General features: G+C 45.8%; 8 protein-coding genes across 8 annotated transcripts; 3 read left to right on the top strand and 5 right to left on the bottom strand.

Annotated features, from left to right (window-relative positions):
• Nucleotides 1–1,237: 1,237 nt before the first annotated feature.
• On the top strand, nt 1,238–2,178 carry HETIRDRAFT_329870 (uncharacterized protein; the record flags this gene model as incomplete). Its single annotated transcript, XM_009554109.1, has 3 exons — nt 1,238–1,739; nt 1,865–1,940; nt 1,998–2,178. The coding sequence occupies 3 exons, from the start codon at nt 1,238–1,240 to the stop codon at nt 2,176–2,178; spliced, it is 759 nt and encodes a 252-aa protein (XP_009552404.1).
• HETIRDRAFT_148361 (uncharacterized protein) lies at nt 2,083–4,324 on the bottom strand. The gene is made up of 19 exons (XM_009554108.1): nt 4,242–4,324; nt 4,096–4,177; nt 4,009–4,022; nt 3,842–3,946; nt 3,772–3,779; nt 3,697–3,716; nt 3,612–3,637; nt 3,531–3,556; nt 3,408–3,463; nt 3,306–3,342; nt 3,237–3,252; nt 3,132–3,177; nt 2,964–3,064; nt 2,854–2,913; nt 2,766–2,793; nt 2,652–2,709; nt 2,567–2,591; nt 2,380–2,515; nt 2,083–2,307 (listed from the first exon to the last, which is right to left on the bottom strand). Exons 1-19 carry the CDS (start codon nt 4,316–4,318, stop codon nt 2,263–2,265), a joined length of 966 nt encoding a protein of 321 aa, XP_009552403.1. The 5' UTR covers nt 4,319–4,324; the 3' UTR covers nt 2,083–2,262.
• A 1,530-nt stretch (nt 4,325–5,854) lies between these two features.
• HETIRDRAFT_162949 (uncharacterized protein) lies at nt 5,855–6,173 on the bottom strand (the record flags this gene model as incomplete). Its single annotated transcript, XM_009554107.1, has 3 exons — nt 5,855–5,984; nt 6,043–6,067; nt 6,125–6,173. 3 exons carry the CDS (start codon nt 6,171–6,173, stop codon nt 5,855–5,857), a joined length of 204 nt encoding a protein of 67 aa, XP_009552402.1.
• A 5,025-nt stretch (nt 6,174–11,198) lies between these two features.
• HETIRDRAFT_430548 (uncharacterized protein) lies at nt 11,199–13,164 on the bottom strand (the record flags this gene model as incomplete). The annotated part of the gene is made up of 14 exons (XM_009554106.1): nt 11,199–11,249; nt 11,318–11,459; nt 11,515–11,539; nt 11,595–11,632; nt 11,790–11,849; nt 11,908–12,008; nt 12,069–12,114; nt 12,171–12,186; nt 12,242–12,278; nt 12,340–12,402; nt 12,697–12,805; nt 12,856–12,869; nt 12,928–13,009; nt 13,067–13,164. The coding sequence occupies 14 exons, from the start codon at nt 13,162–13,164 to the stop codon at nt 11,199–11,201; spliced, it is 882 nt and encodes a 293-aa protein (XP_009552401.1).
• Nucleotides 13,165–14,290: 1,126 nt separating this feature from the next.
• On the bottom strand, nt 14,291–15,019 carry HETIRDRAFT_412329 (uncharacterized protein). Its single transcript, XM_009554105.1, has 4 exons — nt 14,867–15,019; nt 14,740–14,790; nt 14,591–14,681; nt 14,291–14,493 (listed from the first exon to the last, which is right to left on the bottom strand). The coding sequence occupies exons 1-4, from the start codon at nt 14,939–14,941 to the stop codon at nt 14,417–14,419; spliced, it is 294 nt and encodes a 97-aa protein (XP_009552400.1). The 5' UTR covers nt 14,942–15,019; the 3' UTR covers nt 14,291–14,416.
• A 1,107-nt stretch (nt 15,020–16,126) lies between these two features.
• On the top strand, nt 16,127–16,709 carry HETIRDRAFT_455729 (uncharacterized protein; the record flags this gene model as incomplete). The annotated part of the gene is made up of 2 exons (XM_009554104.1): nt 16,127–16,260; nt 16,316–16,709. 2 exons carry the CDS (start codon nt 16,127–16,129, stop codon nt 16,707–16,709), a joined length of 528 nt encoding a protein of 175 aa, XP_009552399.1.
• A 759-nt stretch (nt 16,710–17,468) lies between these two features.
• Nucleotides 17,469–18,920, top strand: HETIRDRAFT_329692 (uncharacterized protein; the record flags this gene model as incomplete). The annotated part of the gene is made up of 13 exons (XM_009554103.1): nt 17,469–17,542; nt 17,606–17,618; nt 17,672–17,734; nt 17,790–17,826; nt 17,887–17,906; nt 17,961–18,003; nt 18,060–18,090; nt 18,151–18,231; nt 18,284–18,393; nt 18,445–18,480; nt 18,530–18,560; nt 18,613–18,783; nt 18,839–18,920. 13 exons carry the CDS (start codon nt 17,469–17,471, stop codon nt 18,918–18,920), a joined length of 792 nt encoding a protein of 263 aa, XP_009552398.1.
• Nucleotides 18,921–19,553: 633 nt separating this feature from the next.
• Nucleotides 19,554–21,403, bottom strand: HETIRDRAFT_53871 (major facilitator superfamily; the record flags this gene model as incomplete). The annotated part of the gene is made up of 10 exons (XM_009553567.1): nt 19,554–19,813; nt 19,879–20,040; nt 20,090–20,219; nt 20,273–20,330; nt 20,383–20,402; nt 20,463–20,705; nt 20,770–20,957; nt 21,021–21,080; nt 21,140–21,252; nt 21,312–21,403. Coding segments are annotated over 10 exons (1,326 nt in total), but the record flags the coding sequence as incomplete, so codon positions are not given.
• Between the last annotated feature and the right edge of the window lie 447 nt (nt 21,404–21,850).

The following is a 21,850-nucleotide window of genomic DNA, read 5'->3' as shown; positions in this document are numbered from 1 at the left end:
AATCGCCTGAGTGCAGTTAATAATTATTCTCGTAGCACATAGACAGGTCCCACAGCTCTGCGGGCAACACACGGATTTAACAATGACACCTACAGTCATCGATCTGCGGATAATCGAAGAGCTCGTTGGACAGATCGAAGCAGATTTTTTTCAGTCCTGTGGCACCTCAAGTCCTCACATCACTCCGACCGAGACTGATGAGGTGCAGAACATTCTTTGCCTGCGTTGTGTCAAGGAGCTATAAGAAATCTGTGGCACTTGATTGATATCCATCAGAGAGACTCGGTAAAAGTAGCGCATTAGCGACAGGCATCAAGGCAGGCGGGATCTTGAGACAGGAGTTAGAGGGTCTATGGTGAAAACATTTCCATAATGCAAACGGGCAAGTCTCATGTTGGACGCTCCACATTGTACTTGGGACAAATCAATGCGCTATGGCTGTAAAGATCACGTCATAATTGGGGGAATATGTCATGAAAATGAAAGATTCAGTGCTTACGGTGAAAAGCGCAGGAGCTGTGCGACACCATGGTCACGCATGATCGTCTAGAACGAAGTGAAGGAGACGATATGAGACGCCGGTGAGGCACGGAAGGTGAATCTATATCAGACACGGAAGTAACTGTATGCAGAAAGTATGTCTACGATGAGGTGCTACTCAACCCCACATAGCACGTGAGAATTTGCCCTCAGGACGCTCACTCTCGCTATATTTCCGCGGAATTATGTATAAGTATGGCAGTATAAGCCCTCCTGTGATTACATGTCGAGAATGTTACAAGTTGGTTTTGAGTCAAAGTCAGCTAGAGAGGAGCTAGAGAGGTCAAATTCCCCGAGGTCAATTGAAACTCCGCTCCGTCCACAAATCGGGGCCCCACGGGTGAAAACCTAAATATGGTGTTTTTACAGCCTTTGCGGCGCACTTTATGCTCACATTTGTGCGAGGTTCTGCTAGTCATCCGGCCGTCAATGTACAACCCAGGCCATCACTCGACGCGAGGGAGTGGGAATTTATGCAGGCGATCATCCTGCCAGCGTTGCCTCCAACCAGGCTGCAGTGGCTGCACACAGAACTGTTTTCTGTGTTAGTTCAACTGGCATTGAGGAAGCGTTATCTACTGAGTAACCGCACAACGCTTTAGCTCTCTTTCAAGGCCGCAACCCTTACCGGTCAGTGATCTTATCCTTCATTCTGTCATTTCTGAATTCGTTCTAACATTCCACTCGAAACAGAGCGATGCCCTTGAATGAATCCAGTACTGGCATCTACCTTTTACTTGCCGTGCACCTCACGAGCGAGGAGGATGTCTTCCACTGGGGACTCGCTGCCTGGTCCGAATTACCCGACGACGCGACACAGCTTCCAATTAGTCAAATCGTGTTGATTAAGAACGAGCGCAACGAGGAACTCTGGTCAAGGTGCACACGCACCGTCGCGCTTAGCACCATCAACAATCTCCTCGGGTTCATCCTGCTCCCCCTCCCGACGGAGTTCCCAGGAAACCTCAGCGACATGCAGGCGATCCTGGCAGAGTGGCAATTGCGCCCGGGCGACGTTTCGGATGCGGAGATAGAATCTGGCATCGATTGGGTGGTTGACGTGTTGGAAGAGAATGCGGAGCAATGGGGGATGGACCTTGGGCTCGAGGGCAATCACATTTTCTCGCACGGGACACTGCTCTCTATGAAACTGCGCACCGCGCGCTATTCAAACACGCGGCCCGCGACAGTGATCCACCGTAGGGGTGTGAATATCATCAACTGGAACGCCTTTGATCAATGAATGGCTGCGTAGTCTGCCGCGGCACCTTCGTCTAGGTGCCATTCCTCATCCACACATGTGAGTGGACTAGCAGCGAGGCAGATGATCTTGTGCAGCCAATTCACCGTGACGACTTCTTGTTTGTCGAATTTGGCCGCAGAAAATCGCTATGCACACAGTGAGTGTCTTCTGTTAGCTCTTCCCATGAATCTTCCTTACATTGTATTTGTTTTAGGGCTATGCCTCCGGACCAAATTCGTCAATGGTCGGGACCTGACACATACAGAATCAAAGGGTACGCAGCTACTGACACATGTGACTCTCGATTGAAAGAGAAAATATCAATTGGTTCACAGTCGGCATGGAGCGCGATTTTGAATACGTTAAAAATACAACCCGAGTTTCCCAGATGGTAGGCGCGCGCCCTAGGGCAAACTCTAGATTACCAAATTGCATAGCTGCTTGCTCCACAACCATCTAAACAGATCCAACCACAGGATTTATGCTCGTATTCGGCTGTCTTCCAATGCGACCGTTGTACAGCTCTACAGACACGGAAAGAAATCGTAAGTGCGAAAAAGCTCATAGTAGGACAGGCTTGAGCTCTAGGGACTCACGAGCATATCGGGTTGAGCTTGGAAGGAGATGGTTGTTGATGTCACGCACGCGTTGGGATCACGCTCGTTCCACGTATCTCCGGGAATCTCTGTGTCCTTGTTGTTTACGACTCTTGGCGGTGTTCGTGATGTCAGCCTAGTTGAGTTAAGGTCAGCACCGATCAAGGAAAACGTGGGGGTGAATTACGTGGTTAGGACAGCGTTGGCATAGACTGTGGGAAGAACCGGACCGTTAACAAGGTGTCATTCTCCACGAAGAAGAAAAATCGGACTTTTACTCGTTGATAGATGAAAGATCAGCCAGATGAAAGTAGAAGGCAAGGCAAGGTACTTTAGCAGGCGATGAGTATCCGGGGGAATTGTTATAAAATGGACTGCAGACGGACAGTAACCAATGTCGCGCCTTGTATGACACTGGAAAAGAGATAGTTGTGAAATTCGCAGTGTCATCGATCCATGCGGCGTCCTGCTCACGTTGTAATAATTCCTCGAGTGATCATGAATCTCATCAGGCCGTTGATCAAGCTATCTGTGCTGTCATAGGGGTCAACAAAGTCAGAAAGGTCCGTGATTATTTGGCTCACCTCTTGAAGCCACTGCGGTGACGTTCGAGGATCACACACAAGGCGATCGTGATGAACACGTCAAGCACGGTGGCGAAGACGATATTAGCTATCATAAGTTCCTTCGTAATGGTCAACAAAGTGATTAGTGGTACTGATGTATTTGGAGACTGGTGTGCCGCAACGTACCTGCAGCCTTTCTGTCTCGAGAGTGAGCCACAGAGGGTTCAAAAAGCTGTTCGATGATACAGTGAATAAAGCAAATTGTAGGTGAGGTGTACTTTGAGAGCGCACAGGATTATAGACAGTACTATGTAGAAAGGCGTTAGTGAGCTGGAAGACGGACAATGGTGAGTGAAATACCGAGGCTTGTCACAAATGCCACTACTGCAAGGAGCGTCTGGGATGCGAAAGAGAGCCTCTTAACTTGGTGACGAATGCATCAGAAAGCCATGTATAACGTACCAAGGAGGAGAACAGCCAAGGCGCAAATGTGGAATCTGGGTAAAGTCCTCGATGTACTAGGATGAGCTGCTTCAGCAGACGTCGAGGACATCCCCATGTCAATCGAGTGTGACTGCCACGTACACTTGCGGATTCGGATCACAAAAAACCTGGAGCGCCTGTGATTAGCTATATTCGCTGTGGACTACGTGTTTGTACTCTCACATTTGGCACAAAAACGTCACGACGCCCTGCAACATAAATATGGTCAGCAGTATTAACGACAGTAAGCCGAAGGAATCGTCTCAACTGTGAACACGCTTTCAAGCTGGGGAGGTCCTTCAATTAAGAGAATTGATGCTTCCAAGACGATGAGTACTCACATGGAAGCTCCTGTAATATAAAAAATAAATTGAGCATTGATCAAATGATCTGACGAGCGCGATAGACTCTACCATGTCATTATTTGCCCTTCAAGCGCCGACGCATCACCAAACGCCACGACAAAGTAATGATACGCAGCATGGAAGTGCAAGACCATAACGATGGTGTCGATGAGCCTTCAAAGTTCAAGGTTAGTGCCAGGTCGTTCTCGCACTGGAAACCTCGAATATAGACACACAGTAGTACCGAGACCTTGATATTCCGCGATTCGGGTGCTCCATGTTCAACGTCTGTAGATTTCTTCGAGAGTATCTTGATTACCCACCAGTGTTTTCATTTTCCACTGATCTCTATCAGCGTAGCCATTGAAATAGTGAATGCTCTGCAGCGATGTGATGCCATAGAATCTATCAACGGCGAATGGGTCAGCATACGATTTTGGACGAACGAAGAAACTTGTCAAGGACTTACATTCCAGATAGAATTGTTCCAATGAGTAAAGATCCATAAGTGGCTCCCATACCCGATCCGTCATTTGTCGCAGCCATGAAGATTGAGTCCTGTGTAGAAGAAGAGGATGCTCGGGGCCTTGCTCTCCCCACAGCGAGTTCTTATCTAGATCGTCTGTGGGAAGCTGCGATCTTTAAAGAAAGAAGCTCCGTAGTAGTTCCGCACACATAAAAGTAAGCTGCGAGTTTTTTTTGCTACCACAGCTCTGCGGGCGACACCTAATCCCATAATCGCCATAATGGCTCCCACAGACCCACATATACATCACGCAACAGCCCTCTATTATGCGATGTAGGAGCTACCGCTATTCCGTATCTTCAAGAAGCGGATCAAACTGTCAGCGTATGGCCAGGCAAGTTCAGAAGTGCTGCGGAGCTGTTGGTCAAGACTAAGCTCCCGAAACATATCTGCAAGAGGAGTATACTAAGGAGTCTACGTACACCTGATGAGAAGCTTTCGAGAGCTGTGGATTTTCGAAGACTCACCCCATTCCCAAGGGGCACAGAACAGCCTATTTTAAGGTTTGTCTAGACGTTGATCACATCACAGCATTCGGAAATCGAAAGGACCGGATCTTCATGGAGAGTTCACAGGTTTCTGGGGTATGCTCGACAGGATGAGGATCAATGGCCCACAATTGATTTCATTAAGCAGATGATGGAGATTTGATAGTTTCAGGATAGCATTTGCTTGTGGAACTCGTTAGATTCTTGCCAAGGTCAGCGTCCACATGAAGGACACAATAGGGGACACCTTAGATCTGTAATGTTCCATGCGACATGAGGCGAAAGGAGTTCCATGCAAGCTATAAACGCTTCAGTCTTGGCCAATTCAAAGATGGATCAGAGCGTGATATGCAGAATTACTCTGGTACTCACGTCGGAATCACCGGAACAGGCCATGGGATGATGAGTATCCTGAGCTTACGGAAAGAGGTATATTGAGATGTCCATCGAGTAATGCAAACATGAGACGTAGAGCTAAATCTTTCGCTGAGGCCGAGAAAGGGATAGCCAACCTCATGAAAAGCAGAAGCAGCAGTGCCCGGGCCCCGCCGAGATAGCCAGCGGGACACACGCATATTCCCTCCCACAATACATCCCCTCAAGCACTCAGGGCGCTCTAGCCCTAACGTCAAGAGGGGTGATTTGATCATGAAGACTGCAGGCTGAGATGGAAACCGACGGGAGAACAAGTTGGTCGATGTGAAGGAGAACTCAAAATTCACTATCACCGTCGTGGCGCCGCGGGACACTGCCACAGTGCTACAGCACGTTCAACTCCGCTGTGCCGAGAAAAACATCGGAGTCCCAACAGACATATTCATCAATGAAACACAATGTTTGGATCATAGACAAAGGTCACAGAATAAAATTGAAACACAAAATCAGTAATCACTGGCTCTCTGGAATCTCACAAGAATAGAGTGACATTGGGTTATTTTTTCTATAACCTCACTATACACACCACCATACATGGCTCTTATCTGTGATGGCTGTTGTGCTGCTCTACGGGAATGAACACATATGTCAATATTTTCTGAGTGGCTCTAAGCTTCAAGAACTTACCCTAACCTAGGGCTGGATTGTGAAGGATGTGACTGGTTCTATTGTGTGGGAACTGTTGCCATGATATTTCCATATATCACTGGAGATCTCAGTGTTTGACTTGTCCACAGCTCTTGTAGGCATCTGTGAGTTAAACCTGTCCAAACAAGGGCATCAGTATTTTTTTTAGTAGAGAAAATAAGGAAAACTAATACATAGTTAGAATAGCATTGGCATAGACTATGGAAGAATTGTCAATTATAAGACTCAATCTGTGGAGACAAAAGGGAGACAAACTCTTGCTTGTGATAAGATAAAAAGCCATCCAAATAGGATTGTTAGGCATGGAGAGGTATTGAAAGAAGATAATGAGTGCCAAGAAAAGGTTGCATCATAATGAACTGACTGTAACAAGTAGTGCACTTTGTAGGATTCTGTGAAGAAGTAACCTCAGCCATCTTAATTATACAGTTGCATTAATACAAAGCTCATATACTGACAATTTCTTAGATGATTATAAATTTCATAAGTTATTTGATCAAGTTGTTTATGCTACCAATGTGGGTCAATCTAGAAAGGATTAGTTGAGAACATGATACATTACTCACTTGTTGATATTGCCACATTTACAATGAAGGATAATGTATAGGCAACCATCTAGAAAAACCTCCTCTCTTAATTAGATCTAATTATTCAAAATGCTAATCTAAGCTAATCAGAATATATCATCCATAATCAACTTTATAATCAAATCTGCAAGTAAAGGTGGCATTGTCTATACTACTACAGTCCTATTGGAATCTACAACCCAATTATAATTTTACATATTCCAAATCCAAATTGTATAAGTGCTATAATCTTGTTTTTACTATATTCTTTATTTTTAATTGGTTTACTATATTATTATCTAGTGTCCAAATTCAAATATCAAAAGCCCTGATTTTTAGAGTATTTACTGACTTCTTTATATATAGAATAGATAAAAGATAAATATATAAGAAAATCAGAAATGTTGAGATTGCCTTATTTATATCAATATATTTGGGTTACCAGGTAAATAATTTAGATCTTGTGGCTTAGTAGTTTAGACCACTAGTCTAGATTATGTAAGTATAAGGTTATTGATTTAACTCTGGTAATAGACAAGTTTATTATAAGGTATGACTTTAGTTTGATTAGTAAGCTCTGTATTATGATCACAACTTATTAGGCCTTAATGGCAGTCTATTCCGATATAATCATCACAATTACCAGGTAGCCTTATACCTTAAGGAGTACATGAAGGTACAGATATTATTTTTGGTCATCCACTCCCAATGGACCATCTGTCACTGGTTGAGTATCACGAGCCTGTTGTAGTGGGCATCCTTTCCTGCCTTACAAATGACTCACATATGGGCATGGAGCTCCTTGTCCTCTTGGTCAGAAAGAGACAAGCAAAGAAGCAAGAGCAGTCGTTCTGAGAGGGAAATAACCTAGAGAATACCTATGGATACATATATGGTATTCTCACGCCCTTTTCTAAAGTAGTATAAAAGGCCCACATCTGGAAAAACATCCCCTTGTATTAGCTCCGGATTATATCTTATAGTGTCTAAAAGTATCTAAAAGTGTTAATAGTATCTAAAAGTGTCTAATTTCATAATTGGGAGCAACACATTGTGAGCATTGGATTGGTTTCTAATTTCATGATATTAGCACTAATTCTATACTAAGAAGTCTTTAATTATCAGTAGGAAATAGTAAATACTACTGCTCTATCAGTGAGAAGGTAAAGATGTGGCACATTCTATACTATTTCAGCATATTACTCTCCTTCATATATGCCTATACCATAATCTTGTAGCTCTTTTGCTGACTTTCCAGCTGCTTTTATAAGGGATATAGAAAGAGAGAAATGTGCATTGATGCCCCCAGCCACTTTGTTGGTAGCTTGGCAGCTGCTACAGAAGGCTATAAAGACCTAGGTACCTTGTCCTTGCACACAAGATCATTAAGGTTGTCATTGTTACCCAATGCCTGCTACTGGTCATTATAGGACACAATATGTGGGTTGGACTTAGGAATATGCTACATGCAGCCTTATAGACCTTGTCTATTAGTACAGTGGTCAATACTATCTTGCAAAGCACACAATTGTCATCACTATTAATACTATAATTTTTAGCACTATTTATATTGTTCATTGCCTTGTTATATAGAAGATGCTCAAACTTGGTGTTTTCCTCTAGCTATTAGGCTGTGGAAAAGATAGTCATGTTGGTATGTAGTGCCAAAATGATATATTTGCCTCCTATATAGGAAATATGTGCACTAAGCATATTAAGATCATGTCCAACAATCTTGTGCTTATTTATATATAGGCATGCCATATATATACCCTTGTCCCCACCCTCTACCTCACTAGTGGCTATTCAGAAAACCCCTCTCTCTTATTGGATCTTGATTATTCATAATCATGTTTTTGATCAAATTTGAAAATTCAGGTAGCATTGTCTATATTAGTAGAGTCCCATTGAATATTACACTCAATCATAGTTTTACACATTCTAAATCCAAATTGTGTAAGTGCCATAATTTGTGTTTACCCTATATAAAGTGTATTATTGATTTTCCATTGGTTTATTATCTTCTTAGCTAGTGTTTAAACTAACTTATGAAAGACCTGACTTTTTGGGTATTTATTGACCTGTTTATTTATTAGATAGAGGAAAGATAAATGTTGAATAAAATTTGAGGTGTTGAGGTTGCCTATATTATGTCTACTTATTTAGATTACCAAGTTCATATATTAGACCTTGTGGCTTAGTGGCTTAGAGCATCTGTCCCAGGTGCTTGCATACATGAGGTTGTTGGCTCAACTCTGGCAAAAGGCAAGTTTGTTATAAGGTATATTCTGTGTTTAGGTATTGAACTAGTGCTCTAATAGACATGACTCTATAAGAAGGCTATGAGAACTGTAATGCTTGATTTATTATTATTTTTCCGAAACTCCAAGTTATAATCAATCCTAATAATTCCTATTTTAGGAAAATTATGTCTAATTAGAACAGGTTTAGAAGGGGGGGTAAGCTAAAAATGTCTAATCCTAATCTTTCATAATTTAGTATAATAGAGTGTTAATTATAGCTAATTAGAGCTTAATACAATGGGGTGGTTTTCCAGATGTGTTGGTCAAACAATATATGCTTTGCAGCAATGTCATTATGTATAGCATTGTATCTGTGACATGTTCTCTATTAACATCTTAGATAGTACAAGTGAAAAACATGAAGACTCACATGCCATATAATAACCTCAAGGACAGAGAATCCTATATCTCACAATGACTGCCATGCCTTTTGAACAAATATAAACTATACATACATTATACAACTTTGCCATTGGAGATATTGTAATAGTTTTTATATGAAGCTACCTTCTCTTAAAATTCTATGCACTGCCTGATACAATAGAAATATAAGTGCAAATCTATTGGTACCTCATATAGGCACTAAAATGAGGAATGATGGCATGTCACTTCTTGCACCTATACCATTACCTTTCTAATTTGGACACTGCTAGCTCATTACCTGTCCTGAGTTTTTCCTCTCCTCACTTTTTCCTATTGCAGGTGCTACACTCCTTTATTACTCTTTGACATTCCTATATCTGGAAAAACCTCCTCCCTTAATTAGATCTAATTATTCAAAATACTAATCTAAGCTCATTAGAATATATTATCCATAATCAAATAGTTTAGACCTTGTGGCTTAGTGGTTTAGAGCACTAGTCTGGAGTCTGCAGGCATAAGGTTGTTGGTTTAATTCTAGTAATGGGCAAGTTTATAATAAGGTGTGACTTTAAATTGATTAGTAATCTCTATACATACTCTATGATTGGAGGTGTAGTAGTAGTAGAGAAACCATAGAACTGGGTTGGTTGATATTTTTCCAAAAATCCATATAATAAATTAGCTTTAATTAGCTCTAATTAGATCTTATAATTTTAGGATTAGAGGGGGGGTAAGCTAAAAATCCTTAATGGTAATTAGTAAAAATATAGCTATATTTATGCTTAACTATGGTTAATTTAATATGGAGCTTTTCCCTAATGACTAGGGGCTAGCTTTCCTATTAACACTCCATATTTCTAGGGAGTCACTTGGGGGTGGGATTGTGGTTGCATCCCCTTGTGGGACCCTGCCCTTCCCTCTCTCAGACCAAAAAGTCATTAAACTACTTGTATGGTAATAAGTGCACAGGTAGTCAAGCACCCCAAACAATCACACATCCTCCTAGTGGTGCCTGTGGCACCTTATACTCCACCTAGGGTGCTATGTGTGCCCTCAACCCCCTTGCTGGTATGGTGAGTGTCTGCCCCTCATAACCACCTTCCTGCTATCCACATCCATGCAAAACCAATGCCCAGGTGGGGTGTACTGCATTATCAAAGGTACTAGAGAGTTGTAACAAGCTAGGTGATGAGTGCACAGGTGGTAAAGGCACCCTGAACAATCGCACCACCCACAATGCTACTGCAAAACCTATATCTGGCGGGGCTCATGCACTGACACCCGGTCCATGATTGGAAGTGGCATATGCTGGAGGGACCAGGGGTTTAGCAGATACTATGTCCTGATATCATGAACCTGACTGCTTTCTCCAATTGCCTGCCTTAGCTAGGCTGATAATCTGGGCCTAAACTGAGCCCTTAACTTGCTACGTAGTATACGGGGCTACACTCTTTTGTATTTTCTGCCGCCACTAGTGTTACGCCACGCAGGATATAAATGCTTTAAATTAAAAAAATAGATATAAATAAAAAAATAAAAAAAGAGGAACGATGGCGCTTTCGATGTTCTCCAGGCTCTCAGGAGATAGACTGCTAGGGACAGGGTATCAGCGTATCACAAGTGCGCGAAGTTCCCGGAACTACGACGAAACGGACAACCTACGACGAACCAAGCTCTTTTAGAAGTAGTACACACTCATCTCATATCACAGTACCATAGCGATACTTGACAGGATCACCGCAGCTTCATAGATATCTCCAATGAAAACCAAATCAATAGCAGGTTCCCATGTTGCTCTCAAATTATCCTCGACGATGAGGGGCTGATTAATTGATACATGCGAGCACATACAGTCATAAGAATATCGACACGAGCAATACAACCCGTGAGCAATGAGGCCATAGGACGCCCCATCGTCAGGGTGATTGAGAGATTGATTCAGTTGATGGTCGAGCTTGAACCTATCCGCGTCTGCGGTCAGGATTCCCTTGAGGATGGGAGGAGCTGAGCGACGCTTTCGCAATTCTACTCCATGAAGTAAGGACGAGGCGCAATCAAACGATGCGGCCGAGGATCTGTGCATCTGCCTCGTGACCCTCAATGCCCAATCACGTCCTGGCTGTTGTCTAGCGTGGGCGTCGTGCTGCTCTGCAAACGCAGGAACATCAAGAATAAAGTTAAAGGATCGTTGGATCACTCAAGGCTGGGGAACTCACAATCAAGTCGGGTAGAATTTGGAAAGCGACAGTCATCGATGTCGCAGGCGCGTTTGGGTCGGGTTCGTGCCAGGAACTGCCAAGAGCGGGCTGATCACGACCCTTTCTGTCCGCGCCTCTTCGCGGCGTGCGTGAGTTTAACCTGTGCCGCAGTTAGAGGTGCCTGATAGAGTGGAATGGGGGTGCTTAGACCGTACGTGGCTAGGACAGCATTAGCATAGACTAGATTCAGCGACTGCATTAGAAACAGGTCTTTGAATAAACGGGAATCACGAACCCTTGCTCGCTGATAGATGGAACACTATCCAGATTAAGCTGGAAGGAAAAGCAAGATACTAGAAAGAGGCGATGAGTGTTGTATTCAATAGATATAGCAATAACCTAACAGTGATTAAAGTAAGTCCTTGTATGATACTGGAAGATAGACACATCATCAGACTGGTCATAGAATGGCTAGATATGAGTCACTCACGTCGTAACGATTCCACGCGTGATCATGAATGTCATCAATCGATTAATCAAGCTGTCCGTGCTATGACAGAAGTGTGAGCCCATCAATTGAGCGAAATTGCGATAGACATGCCACGAACCTCTTCAGGCCACTGCGATGTCGATCCAGAATGGTGCAGAGAACGATAGTGATAAGCACATCGAGTACAGCACCGTTAACGACGTTGCCGATCGTAAGAGACTAGGTAGGCAATGAGGACGGTTAGAGTCTACTCATTCGCGACATGGCAATGAGAATTACCTGCATCCTTTTGCTATTTTGTGTGATCCAAACAGGGCTCAAGAAGCTAGTTTCCGATATTTCAACAAAGTGAGAAGTACACGCCGATACGCGAGAACGTACATAATCACGGTGATGGCTACAAAGCAAACTCTGGTGAGGTATATTGAGCTGAGAGGGAATTCAAGGCTCACTAAGGCTGGTCACGAATGCCACTACCGCGAGAAGAGACTGTCAAAGAAATGCCAACCTTTCAGTTCGTTCATAAGCATGCTGGAGGTGAGCGACAAACCAGGAAATAGAATGTCCATATAGCGACTACAGAATCTGGATGCAGTCCTCGATGAACTAAAGGCTGAGCAATTCAGTATGCGTGGAAAAGAGGCCACCATAACACATCACATACACCTTCGAATGCGGATCACAAAGAACCTGGAGTCGTTTCATTCAGCTATAGTCCCATCGCAGAATGCATAGTTTCACTCTCACATCTGACACAAGAATATCACAGAGCCCTGCATCGAGACGAACCCTCAGCATGCTGAACGTAATCAGTGAACGGGAGTCTCTCAACTGCGCATATGCTCTCGAGCTGTGTGATATGGGTCCTTAAGCAGATCTCAGCGATCCCTTATCGGCAAGCACTCACGTCAAGGCTCCATATCGGTCTGTGAAGAGCTGTCGAGTCGTTGAATGATATGACGAAATAATGCCATGCGGCATGGAAGTTCAAGACCATGATCAACGTGTCCATCGTCCTTGAGAGCAGCATTACACAGTTGCCATCGCGCAGAACTAGAGAACGCACCATAGCACGGAAACCTGATACACCGCATTCGTAAGAATGTCTATCAACCTCAACAAGGTCTCAGCAACCCACCAGTACTTTCAATGTACGTCGATCCCTGCTCCCGTACTGCGTGAAGTAATGTATACTCTGCAGAGATGTGACGCCATAGAGCCTTGAGTAGATCCAACCATTCCGTGAACATCCCATGCCAAGAAGAGCGAAGACTTACATCCCAGAAAAGATCGTCCCCACCAGCAATGACCCATATGTGCTCCCCAAGTTCGCCCCTTCCTCCGCACGGCCAGTCAAGGAGGTGGTTGCGGACATGAGTTTGATTCCCCAGATCGAGGAAGAGGAGGGCGTCTTCTCCTCGTTGCGAGTATATATGCAGCTGATTGATAGGATGAGTCTTTTTTGGGGATCAGACGTCCGTGCTGACCGCCCGACTAGCTCGACATCACGTACCGTGGAGTACATAAACAATTTCAACTCTCTCCATGCTCTCAAGATCGCTGCGCCGATCAATCTGGTATCTCTGCATAACGCAGACGAGCTGGAGACGGTGACTGCATGGAGAACTATGGAGAGGCATTCATATGTAGGTCCATTTATATCATCGCCAATGTCGTGATGGTGAAATTCTGGCCCAGATACGCGAAGAAATTTGGAAGGGACTGGTTCGATGAATTGCTGCGTATTGCCATTTGTCCATTTGTCGAGATGAATAGGCTACTGATGGATGGCAAATTTTAACAGTCCGCGACGGTTCCTGGACAACGGAATACAGTGGGGCCTGTGGAAAATCCAGGAGAAACTGCTGAATGAGTACTGGGACGAGATTTCGACCAGGCGCCTCCGGAGTCTGCTCGCTATCTAAAAATATCGAAATGGTTGGCATTGCACGCACAAGCTTCAAGCCGCAAAGGCCGGCCTCAGGCTGACTTCTAACTCCTATGGTATGGCATCCGTGAAGATACGCCCAAGTTCTCAACATAAAATCAATCCCTGAAATTATACATACGGGAATTCACGGTAGGCCTTGGGAGATATCGGGAAACGTAGCATCCGCTTCCGACGATCGACCGAGTAGACTTAGCTGCTTGACTGCAATGAACGCTGAAAAGGACACAATCACGAAAAGGCCAGTACAATAAACGTCGATATGCTTGTGAGAGACAGAGCGACACAGTACAAAAATAATTGAAGACAGCATCAATGCAGTATATCAAGTGCAACGAAAGATTATTGGACATTCCCATTGTTAAATCCTCCGCCGCTATATGAGCATATGCAACGTTCATATCCATCGCAGCACAGATACGCTTCTGTATTAATAGACAAGAGATTAAAGGGATCGTATCAGACGCTTGGCATAGAAGCCCGGCGTGCTTCATTGGGACACCTCGCAAGTCCGACCTGGTCCCACGAGCCAGATCGTGTCATCCACGCAGTTCATTTAGAACTTTCGAACTATAGCACATTCTACTCATACATACATTGCAACGAATTGTCTCAAGGATATCGTGCCGCCATCATTCTGTTCGTCTCCCACGTCTGAGCTTCGCAAGTCCAGAGGGGCCTATTTCTTCCCAGACTTCTTCGCGGCCGTTCTGGCCCTGGTTATCTGCTTCTTCCATCCGTAACATTGATTGCAAGCTAGGTAGCGATGCCAGCATCAGTGCTCAAAACCGAGGGAGCGAAGTCGGGAGGCAAGATGGAAGTAAGCGGAGCAGGCATGTGGATGATTGCTTACAGAGAGAGCCATGCTTTTTGCATTGGTAGGCACCACCCTTGTTGACAGTGGCAGCAGGAGCCTCGATACCTTCACGGTCGATAGGATCAAACTAGGTCGACCAGAGTCGTGTGAGACACATGCTAGTCACAGATAGGGGTACAACTGACCCCGAAGAAAGTGTCATTCTCCTCTCTGAAATCGGCGCTGCACTCGCCGCACTTCGAGAGCATGAATCAGCGAGCGCTCATATAACGAGAGGGCATATTCGCCCTGTGGCTGAAACATATTACTCACAACCTCCTTGTAGTGTTGACAGAAGATAGCGTCGTTGATCTCGATCTGAGAAGCGGCGGGTACAACGTCGGCCATGTCTGAAGGAGGATGGGCGAGAAACAAGGTCAAAGCGAGACGAGGAAGACTACGATGGTAGAGAGAGGATGATAATCGGGGAGGGGTGGGAGGTGGGAGCAGGTGATGTTTGGATGTTTATATATGGGTCCCAGAAGGGAAGGACCACGTAATGCGGGGTAGGGCTGCCCACCGGACACCGTTGCGGGGTAACGATCCTGTTGGGCCTCGGTGCACCGCGACACTGCCGCGACATGGTCTGGTCAACGTCTTGCGCCGAATACGAGTCTAGGGTTTGTCAAGGTTCTTTGCGTTACCCGTCGCTATACTGAGGGTACACATCGAGGTCCCGCCAGCCAAGCTCGGCAGCCGGGCGGCGATTGTCTAGAGAAAGAAATTGCGGAAGGAACCTTCTCCGGGCTGCACTGGCCAGGTGATGATGTTCGTAGTCAACTGATGATCACAATGGCATATGTCATGTGGTCTAGTACACTTGAGCGCAGATCCAGAAGGAAAAACATATATTAAATGAGTCAAATTCTGTCATGAAGAAATGTCAATGAGCATATGGCAAACTTGGAGACCAATGAGCCATTTAACGCACGGTGTTCACACAACTCTGTATAAACATATTTGGTTTTCAGAAGACCTGAAATCTCTGAAGAGTGTCTGGCAGCTCGTGAGGACTGAGATCTGAGAGCTCTGAAGACTCTGACCAGTTTCTTGAAGCCTGGCTGCTCTGATGCCCTGTAGTTTCTTATTTCAGACCTTGTAGGTATATTCAGGGTGTCAGAAGAAGGACATTTTGCCGACGACTCACCAGTGACTCACCAGTGGATGATGCACGGGGTCCAAAAAGTCTGCGGACGGAAAGGCCCAAAAAAGGCAATTTGGGACTGGACAAGCCGGGGCGCTGCCTCCTCTCTCTTGCTCTCACCGCCGCCCACTTCCTCTGCCCGCCGCCCAGAATCCGTCGTTCTCAACAGCGACAACGTCGTCGACTCTGAGAAATCTTGCGGCGACATTCCCTTCCAACATCGCCTCTATCTCTAGCTAGGGTAGCTCCATTCCGAACAGGAACACTCGGATCAATCGACTCAGTCTCTTCAAGAGCGCGAGGACCAGCTCATCTTGTACACGGCTCGTCTTTTCTTGCCACCGCCATCCACCTCTGCCCGCGCTCGTCCAAGTCGATTGCGGGCCGACATGTCTCCCTACCGCCCCTCACCCGACTGCACTCGTACAAGACGAGCGCCGCCGAGCGTCTCGTCTCGTCTCGTCATCGCCACCACCGCCTACATCCTTCCCGTGCTCATACAAGACGAGCGCGTCCGAGTATTGTCTTGTCTCGTTGCTGCTGCTGCCTACCACCACCTCTGCCCGTGCTCGTACAAGACGAGCACGGGGCTGTCTTACTCTCGTCATCGCCCCTCCTCCGACCGCGCTCGTGCTAAACAAGCACGACCTCGTCTCTCATCCCGCCGCCGTCGCTGCCGCCTCTCATTCTGCTGCCGTCGCTGCCGTCATTCGCCATCTCTTCCTGCGCTCGTACAAGACGAGCGCGGCCTCGTCTCGTCTTGCCGCCGCCGTCTATCACCGTCTCTGCCCGCACTCATCCAATTTGAGCGCAGGCTCATCCTTCCCGACCGTCTCCGCCCGCGCTTGTACCAAACGAGCGCGACCTCGTCTCTACCACAAGTGCGAGGTACCTGCCCTTCGGACACGACCCCTTTATATACAATACAGACTCCTAAAGCAGAAAGGCGTGACTGGGATATCCTGGTCCTAATAATACCGTCCAGTTGTATGGAGATTCCTTGACTTTTGTGAAGTGAATTGTTTGAGCGCTTATGTGACAACCCTCCCTTGTTCGTATATATGCTGTAGAGAATTATCTGGTCGTGAGCGACATGGATACCGTAAGCATCAAAAGCGATTCATGCCAGGATACGTGTGCTTATTCGAACATGCGGAGTTAGAATACGCTAGTGTTCGCAACTATTCTCAGAGGCTATATTCAGCTCTTACCTCGTTCGAACCATAAGAACGTCTCAGCATCAGTGTTCAATATCACGAATGCACCTGATGGTCTTCAAAACTGAACACAGTCTATCTCGGCCTTCACATCATATCGCTGGCCTTCCGCACCCGCTGCTGTTGATAATCAGATTGCTCAAACAGATCAATACAAGTCCGGGGAAAGATCCAGTATGCAAATCTCCCAAACGAGCTGGTCGTTCTCATCTTGAGGGAGAATGGCCCTTCGCTGCGAGGTCCGCCGGGTCCGGCCTCGAGGGATAGAGGCGCTCATGGACAGTCCTCGTGAGCTGTGATGGTCTATTCTAGTGCTGACAAAAGCGCTAATGGAGCATTTACCAAATGCCTTTCTCCATGTGGGCCTGTTGCACCGCCGCAGCTTTTCAGGCCGCAAAAGTAAGACGCAAAATTTTGCCAACTTAGGACAAGGCTGGCGTACATAACCAGGTGTTGATTAACATCAAGGCGCCCTCCTACAACACAAAGTCCGTACTCCCGATTCATCTCATCCATGTCAAGCACAATCACAATGACGCCTTTAAATTTTATTGCCTCGCCAGAGGCGCAAGAGACGCTATATGACATGTACGCCATGTCCTTCATGAGGCTATGAACGCTCATGCGAAGAAACTGATGTGTCTGTTCCAGACGTCTTGGGAAGGTAGGCAAGAAGTTTATATCACCTTTCTCTACTGAACATATCTTGCATTTTAGTATCTCTTCCTTGTAGCGTTCGTCGTTGCCGTATATGATCACGCTTGTACACTACCAGAGGAGGTAGGCTGATTTGCATACAGACAGTAGGCTATGGACTTAGCATATGCACTGCAAGATAGAGACCGTCTGGAAAAAGAAACGAAAGACATTCTGTGAGTCGCTTATATCACTTTATTTCATGTACCGATTCTCATTTGTAACATTGACTTTAGTTTTATACCTATTCATCTTCGTATGTTCAGTCAAGCCGTCTTGTGTCGGTCTAACCATATCGTTTCTCGTTTAGGTCCGATATTACACTCCACTTGTGCTATGTGTAGTCACATTCGGTATTAGGACTTGTGAGCATAGATGGAGCGTAGACTGACTTACCATACTACCCTAGGATTTTTCTCTACGTGGATGAATCATGAACGGTGGGTATAATTTCCCATTTTTCCGAGTGTAAAAGGGGGCCCATTCTGTATCTGGCGTAGCTGCTCGCACTGGATGTACTTCATGCCCCTCGGAGTGACCTTGCCGCTCATGCTCTTACCTGGTATTCTCATGGCCATTCGGTGCGTTTGTCTCGTAGGCAACCTGACCTTGACTAATCATTTACTATTGCAGAGTATACGCACTGTGGAACAAGAACATCCTTATACTTTCTGGGCTTCTACTATACCTAGCAACGCAAATCTCTATAGGCATATGGGTGACTCTGTTGCCAGGCGCGAAACGTGAGATTCTTCTTCTTTTAGTGGTAATGTTCTCATCAAACCATCTCTCAGCCCTACCGGTTCCAGTGCAAAACTACGAGTTCCATTGTGAATTTAATTCCCTTATCTCTCTACTGTAGAGCTGACATTTCTGTAGATTGTATATATGCGGCTCCTCTCTTGAAAAAGTGCAGCCTGGATCCCGTTTCTCCGAAAGCATAGCAACTGACCACCATCTAGCGGCTTGCCGTCGTCGTCGCTCTATGTCTTCATGGACCTGGGATACGACACCATGATTTTTTCTCTCACCATCGCACGTACGATCTACATGAGTCGCAAGATTCATAGGCATGGTGCGTTGGGCATTGGCCTCATGCGCAGCCTTGCCAGAGATGGTGCGCTATATTTCGGGTAATGCAATCTCATCAGATTGTATGATGGATTACTCAACAGATCTTATACACAGGGGGATTTTCGCGATGAATTTCACGTGGGTGCTCATAATCGTGCTGGGCTCCCCGGGTATACGCGGTCTTATCGCCATGTAAGATTCGATCAACGTTGTCCAGATCAATCTTGACTGACATGAACGCTGATTCCATGCTATATGATAAGGCCATCTAGCAGGTAAATCGATGCCCTCGGACTATATCATTCTGATGCTGACGAAATCCACAGTTTGACTGTTGCGCTCGTCAGTCATATCACTCTGAACCTTCGTATGATGGTCTATGGTCCTGCTCGTGTTGATGAGCGTACCGTTGACGGCATTCCGCTTGCTACACTCGGTACACCAGATCGACGGCGTCCCACGCAGACGCAATACATCGATAGTAACATAAGCGAAGCGTCTTTCTGAATATCGAGTTATGAGGGGCTAAGTTCTGGAGTCCTGATCTATGCGTTTTTCTGTCGATTCTGAATCAATACTTGATTATACTATGAATTTTATTTAATCAAATTCCTACCTCATACGTTGTCATCTTAAGAGGCAGCTTGGCAGAACATACCACTTAACAGACGTTCAGCAAATGATTCGACAAGGCGCTAGCGTAAAAACGTCCTTCAAAACTCTTTGAGAAACATTCACGATAAAGATCTCAAATCAATATAGTATAGTGAGAGAAACATACAATTGAAACACAAGCGGGAACAGGATACGAATGATTTCAATATTGCCTTTACAAGGTAAATTCAAAAAGCGGGTGTCGATCCCCCAGCCTGCTTCGTACTTCATCCGAATTCCACCCGCCGGGCTGAGTGCCCTTGCCCTCTTCCCGAAGTAAGCGGGCTACTCTAGCTCGCTTAGAAACATTCATCCTACGAAGGTATAGCACGATCCCAGCACAAGATACGGTCGTACCAATTGCAAAAATCAGGTTAACGACAGAAGCTTTATGGAACCTTGGGGGGCCAGTGAAAAGCCAGGTCGACACAATACCTTGTTGACGGAACAAAATTATAGATCAATTGAATAATAACAAAAAACAAAAGGAGCGAACGCACCCCCAGCGTTTGTGAACATGAAGCCTATAGCGACGCCGGTCGCTCGGCGGTAATGTGGCTGCACATTGTTCGCGTTCCAGGTCCCCAAACACGGAGGGACACAATACACGCCGACGATTTGCAGGAACAGTGCTCCGTAGTTTGCATGCTTGTTTGCGGTACCTGCTCGACATGAAGTTAAAAAGTGGCACAACAACGAGAGTAAACTCACCGAGGAAGATGGCGTATCCTGGAATGGCGATGAGACTGGACAGGACGGCGGTCAAGCCGCGTTGCTTGTACTTATCCGAGAGATAGGCACAACAAATGCTTATGAAGAACGAGCAGGCATAAGGAGGAACCTACGTGACATGTCATGACGATGAGCAAGCTGGATTGGAAACATGAGTCTTACAGTCAATAATTGCGTGCGCGCCAGAGGGTAGCCGAAAGCGTTGACGATGGTTGGTGTGCTACATACCACTTCTGTATCAGTGCATGAAGGTGATATTAAATGTGACCCACAAGTTTGCAAGGCCAAAAAGCTGATTCAGGAGGAGTCTAGTCAATCAGCGTAGAAGCGGTATGATGCTACCATAACGCACCGTGGCGCCATTGAAGAATAGCGGTATGGACACTAGGAACACATGCGGCGCATCCACAAAAACGCTCCCGACTTCTGACCAACTGAAAGTCTCGGCGACATCGTCCCCATCTCCGCTCCAGCTCGCTTGAAGGCCGCCAATGTATGCCGCTTTCTCTTCCAGAGTCAAGAATGGCATAGCTGCGGGCTTCGCGGGGGTGATGAGAAAACTAAGCAGGCCGAATACAGTTGTGAAGACGCCTTCCTGTAATGTCAGAATCGAATCTCAGGAGTCATTTTGCATATTGAAGGAACATTGAAGTACCCACCAGAACAAAAATCCATGACCAGCCCGGTAAGCCCCTCACGCCGTTCATATTCTGGATAGCTGCAGCAAGAAGGCCGGAAAAAGCGCCAGCAAGTGACGTGACACTAAACATCATTGCGAAACGCAGCTGAAGAGCATGCCTCTTGTAAAAGGAAGTCAGATAAAGTACGATCCCAGGGAAAAGGCCACCTAAATGCACAATAAAAACACTCATTAAAATTTGAGAATCGATTTCGAGAAAAAATTGCACACCCTCCAACGCGCCAAGGAAGAACCGGCAAGCGAGGAGACCGCCGTACGTCTTCACTGCACCTGGAAGGGTGGTTTTTAGAGTGGTTGAAGACAATAATGATAGTTTCAGTTTCGCTTACCTTGACACGCGCATACCATTCCCCAGAGAGTAACCATCAACGGAAGAGTCACATTAGGTCCCAAACGCTTCATCAGCAAGTTCATGGGGATTTCCATAAGTATGTAAGGTACACTGGACGAAAAATCATCAGTCTCAAAGGACAAGAGGGTCTCAGACAGCGATCGACGAACTATGTGATGGTGAGAGCTACCGAGAACTGGTGGTCAGTCATCTTGAGGTCACGCTCGAGACCAGCTATACGAGCGTTTCCAATGTTTCTGCGTAAACAGTCAATTCTCTCACAGGTGTGAAGGGGCTGTCTACACTCACGCACGATCCTATGGATGGCAGGATAGCATGACAGTCAACGGTGATGGACGAGGTTTCCGGTTTTTTGAAGAGCCTACCAGAAATCCCAGCAGATCTAAGCACAAGAACGATGAGCTTCCAATTGGTTTCTTGCAGGCGGTGAACGTACAGAACATCCCCATAAGTGGGATCACAAGAAGGTCAACTTTCAGAGTCGCGGCACGTTCAGCACGAGCGTCTATATTCTTTGCAACGCCTTGGAACCCCACATATATGTAAGACTCCGAACCAGTATGCTTGAGAGCTTCGACGCTATTCGATTCGAGCGTATGGTCGTGGTCTGCTGGCAATTCTGCTGGAGACGACATCGCCTATGGGAGTATGAATGATGGGTGAAGAGGGGAGCAGATCCATGATCGCA

The sequence above is a fragment of the Heterobasidion irregulare genome (assembly GCF_000320585.1).
Source record: "Heterobasidion irregulare TC 32-1 unplaced genomic scaffold scaffold_12, whole genome shotgun sequence".
NCBI lineage: Eukaryota > Fungi > Basidiomycota > Agaricomycetes > Russulales > Bondarzewiaceae > Heterobasidion > Heterobasidion irregulare.
This window is presented reverse-complemented; position numbering and strand designations above follow the sequence as displayed.